The sequence below is a fragment of the Galeopterus variegatus genome, unplaced genomic scaffold (assembly GCF_000696425.1).
Source record: "Galeopterus variegatus unplaced genomic scaffold, G_variegatus-3.0.2 Scaffold439, whole genome shotgun sequence".
Classification (NCBI taxonomy): Eukaryota; Metazoa; Chordata; class Mammalia; order Dermoptera; family Cynocephalidae; genus Galeopterus; species Galeopterus variegatus.
Genome location: NW_007726550.1, coordinates 155722 through 160548, shown reverse-complemented (window position 1 = coordinate 160548; position 4827 = coordinate 155722). Strand labels below are relative to the sequence as shown.

The 4827-nt window shown below is 37.0% G+C and overlaps 1 protein-coding gene across 1 annotated transcript in view; it reads left to right on the top strand.

Moving 5' to 3' along the window:
• Positions 1–4827, top strand: part of CDK5RAP2 (CDK5 regulatory subunit associated protein 2) — a 194473-nt gene that overhangs the window by 66831 nt on the left and 122815 nt on the right. The window contains exon 12 of the mRNA XM_008568766.1: positions 1957–2175. Coding sequence (XP_008566988.1) covers positions 1957–2175 — 219 coding nt within the window. The remainder of the gene's footprint in view (positions 1–1956; positions 2176–4827) is intronic.

Genomic DNA, 4827 nt, shown 5'->3' with positions numbered 1-4827 from the left:
GAACCCGTGGCCTTGGTGTTATCAGCACCACACTCTCCTAAGTGAGCCATGGGCCGGCCCTTCCCACTTCTTTTTATTTATTTTAATTTCAAAGGAAACAAAACCAGAAGCTTTTATAAACTTACTTTGAAATCTGAATGGCATTCACACTCAGTTCTTGTTGCTGTGTCCTAAATAGCAGAGAGGGGAACACAGGACCAGAAGTCTTGGCTTTAGGTCGTTTAGGAGCAGCAAGGCTCCCGGCCTCCAGATTAACTGTGGTCATAGCCCACCTCTCCTGAACAACTGAGTTGACAACCTGAACAGCTAAGACTTAACTAGTAATGGTGGCAGAGATGGATTTCCTGGAAAGTCCGAGAAGCTGGGACCTTTGACAGCTCAAGTGTCATTTTTTTTGAATTCTTAATCTTGAGCTTCAGTTTAATTCAAAGAGCAGGTTAATAAAAGTTTATTTTATTCTGATTAGAACTATTAATATGCTTTGTAATTTTTTTCAGAAGACTAGTAAGAAAAAAATGGGAAATTCAGAAATCACCTAACCACTATTAACATTTTGATATTTTTCCTTCTAGACTTTCTTCCATGCATAGATTTTAGATCATTTACAGTTTGGCCATCTATTTTTTCATATAACATTGTAACTTTGAAATAACTCCATATTATCAATTCTTTGTAAATATAGCTTTAAGATTTCATTGTGTGTCTTTATCAATCTTATCCATTTTTATATTACCGCATGTTTAGATTGTTTTTATTATTTACTGTTAGAAGTAATTCAGTGGCGAATGACTTTGTATATAAGGCTTTTTTGCTCCCCATACTTTGGATTCTTCTGAGATTGATTCCTAGGAATGGAATTACTGGGATGAGTGTGAACATGTTTATACTATGCACTTGCACTGGGTATATATAATCTGTACATGGGGGTTATATCGATTTACATTCCTGCCAGTATCTTTCCTGGCTTCAAGGTGTGTGACTAGTTCTGGAAGAATGAATATTAAGAGTGCTGTTTCACAACAAGCTTGCCAGCATGGGATAGTCTCATTAAAACAATCTTACTTGATAAATGAGAACTTGTTTAATTTGCTTCTTTTGACTATTGGTGGGTTAGAACATTTTTTGTATGTTTGTAACATATATGTGTGTGTGTGTGTGTATATATATATATATATTTGGCAGTTGGCTGGTGCAGGGAAGAATATGTATTTTCTCTAGTGAATTCCTTTTGACTATTGGTGGGTTAGAACATTTTTTGTATGTTTGTAACATATATGTGTGTGTGTGTGTATATATATATATTTGGCAGTTGGCTGGTGCAGGGAAGAATATGTATTTTCTCTAGTGAATTATGTATTAATGAAATAAAGATGTTCTTGACATTTAGCCCCTGGACTTTGCTGAAGTCATAGCCTCTCAAGGTGTCCATTGGACCACTGTGCTGACCACTTCCTTTTCTCCAGCTGACTCTGGGTATAAGCCATTCTAACAGATGAACATTGCTGGTGCTGGATTCCATCTCTGCTTTTTAAATATAGCTCTTCATTTCCTACCTTCCTTAAATGACTTAATTAAAAATTTTTTAAAACCATTATGAAAGGAACATGCTCACTCATCCTAGAACATTTGAAAATACAAAGAAGTGAAGAACAAAATCAACTATATTCTCACCTCACTAAAGACAGTTAGTGTAAACATTTTTCTTCTGGTCTTTTAAAAAAATACTTCTTTTATACAACTGTAGGCTTTTCCCTCTTAACATTAACATCATAACAAACATTATCCTGTGTTATTCCAAAGTCTTCATATTATTTGTGCTTTGGATCCTGAATGTTATCTATGTTAATCTTTTTCTTTTCCTTTTTCCTCCCAAGGTGAGAAAGGAGCCCAGATTTCTTGGTTTGTTTAAGGAGGTATGGAAATCGGCTCATCTCCCCTCCCTCTCTTCTTTTCTAGAGGTCTGAAGACTATGAGGCTGCTCTGTCAGAAAAGGAAGCCCTTTTGGCTGAGCTGCACTCAGAAAACCTCACCAAGAGTTCAGAGAACCACAGACTGCACAGGAACATTAAGAAGGTCACCCAGGAGCTGAGTGACTTGAAGCAGGAGAGGGAGAGACTAGAGAAGGACCTGGAGGAAGCTCATCGAGAGAAGAGGAAAGGAGACTGCACCATTCATGTGAGTGCTGCCTGTCCTCTGATGTAGGGGGCAGCGCATTTGGGCTGGGGCTGTGTGACTGTTTCTGGTTACAGAGTGATAGTCAGTGCAGAGAACTTAGAAAAACCTCAGAAATATAAAGAAGAAAATATTTCACTTATTATCCCTTCTCCTAGAAATGACCATCTTAACTATTTGATGCTTTAGTCCTTTTATTCTCTCTCTCTCTCTCTCTCTCTCTCTCTCTCTCTCACACACACACACACACACACACACACACACACACACACACATTATTGGTATCAAGCTGAAAATAGTTTTGTATTGTTTTTTTAATTCAATGTTCTCTATTTGGTGTGTTGTCATGTCATGAATGTTCTTCAAAAACATGTTTTTTGGGTGCCAGCATAATGTTTCATCACTTGAGTGTGCTAGGATTTATTTAACTAGTCCCTTATTGTAAGGCATTAGATCGTTTCACTTTTTTTGCCTTATAATGAATGCTGCAGCAAACATCCTTATACATAAATATTTGTCTTCTGATTATTTCTGATAAAGGTATAATTACTGGGTCAAAGAGTATGAATATTTTTAAGGCTGTTTTTCGGATATGCTCATATTGTTCTCCTGAAAGATCGTACCAGTTTTCTCTATGTGATCTTTTATCCAGACTGTACTCTATTTAGCATTGGATATTAGCTTTTAAAAATTTTCTTGGAATTTGGTAGGCTTATTAAATTTCAATTATATTTAAACTTAAGTATTCAGCATCTTTTAATTTAATCCCTCCTGAGAGTCACATCCAGATACATAGCCTTGGTGCAGTAAGGTAAGAGAGGGTCTGAACCTGAGCCTGAGCGATCATTGACACTATGGTTAATTGAATTACCTGCCCTGATATTGGCAGGGATGCCAGGATCCATAGGTTGAAATCCCAACATTAACACTGAAGAAGGGATTGAAATACAGTTGTTTGTGTATTTTAATGAAGTTTTTAAGACATTAAGAGAGCAATAATGGAAATTTAGAAACATAAGAAAATGTCAGCTACAGTTCCACCACCCGGACAAAGCCACTCTTTCTGGTTTTCGGTATTTCCCTTTGGTCCTGGTGCATCTGGGCTCCCCGTCTAATCTGAGGCTAAATAAACACTGTTCTGTGTTCTTTGATCACTTGCTCTGTCATAGGTTCCTTCCCATGTTGTGTAGATTCCAAAACGATCATGTTGAATGGTACATACTCTTTCACTGAATAGGTTTCACGTGATTTACTTAGTAATTTCCTCCTTTGTTAGACATTTTAGATGTTTAAATAATGCCACGATGAATATCTTTGGGCACATAAAGGCATTTTCTCTTGAAATCTCTAGGATAAATTCTGAGGAGTGAGATTACTGTGTCAGATAGTACAAATATTTTATACTGGTTAATCGTGCTGCCAAATTATTTGTCCAAAGGGCTGGCCCCAATTTTTGCTGCCACCAGCAACACTGAAGTGTACCAGTTTATTGCATGTTATTAAAATACCTGTTTCCCATATTTATTCAATGTTATTGAACACCAAATATATCTAGTTTAGATGCTGATAGAAATGCAAGGCATGACTTCCGAAGGTTTTATTTTTCTAAGCGAGATGCAAATGTTATACATGACAAAATGCAAAACAGTTTAAAATCCAGAGCCAACAGTTGGTTAGAGCGCAGCCTTATAACACCAAGGTTAAGGATTCGGCTCCACATACCAGCGAGCAGCAAAAACAGAAAACAAAAAAAAATCCAGAGCTAATTAATGTGACATATATACTCAGCATAAAAGATCCTTGTGGGATGGAGTAGTCAGGGAAACCTTATATGAGGAAGTGACACTTGAGTTGAATGAGAAGGATAACATTTGAGTAGCGTGCCTTTAGGGATGAGGCAAAGAAAAGCCTGGTTAGAGGGTCCCTTTTATAAAGTTGCAGTTTTCGTAGTCAATTCACTATTGGTAACAATTTTTTTTTAGTTTAAAATTGCCCCCCATCATAAAAATGTTTATTCAGCAATATTTGGGTGGTACTTCAAAAAGTTTGTGGAAAAATAGAATTAAAAGATAATATAAATCTCTCCATGGACTTTTTGAAGGCCCCTTGTATAATATGTATATATATATATATATTTTACATTATAACTTACTCTTGGTAAGCAATTGAAATGGCTATATAACATTACATCAAGTTGATAGGCTGTAATTTACTTACGTATCCCTCTATTGGTTCCATAATCCCATTATTCATGTAAACCCTGGTACTTCTAAAAGAATTTTGGGCTGCTGTTGATAAAAAGATGTATCCCTACATAATGTATATACATCTTCATAGGGAGGTTAAAATATTTGGCAAGGAATGGAAGGAGAGGGATTGGGGTATTGGAGTAAAGTATACTATAGGTAAGACTTTCTTGTGAGTGGCAGAAACCCAGTTTGAACTAACTTTGGCAAAAAGGGAATTTTATTGCCTTGTGTAACTAAACTGCTGGAAGGATGGACCCTGGAACACCACCAGGACCGACTTCATCTCTCTGAGGGGTGGCTGCTTTTTCTTGCATCTGCTTACTCCAATTCCAAATAGCTGGACCCCTCATGGCCAGCCCTGCTGGGATCACATCTTCCCAGTTTATTGCAGAAGAGGAAGGAGGAC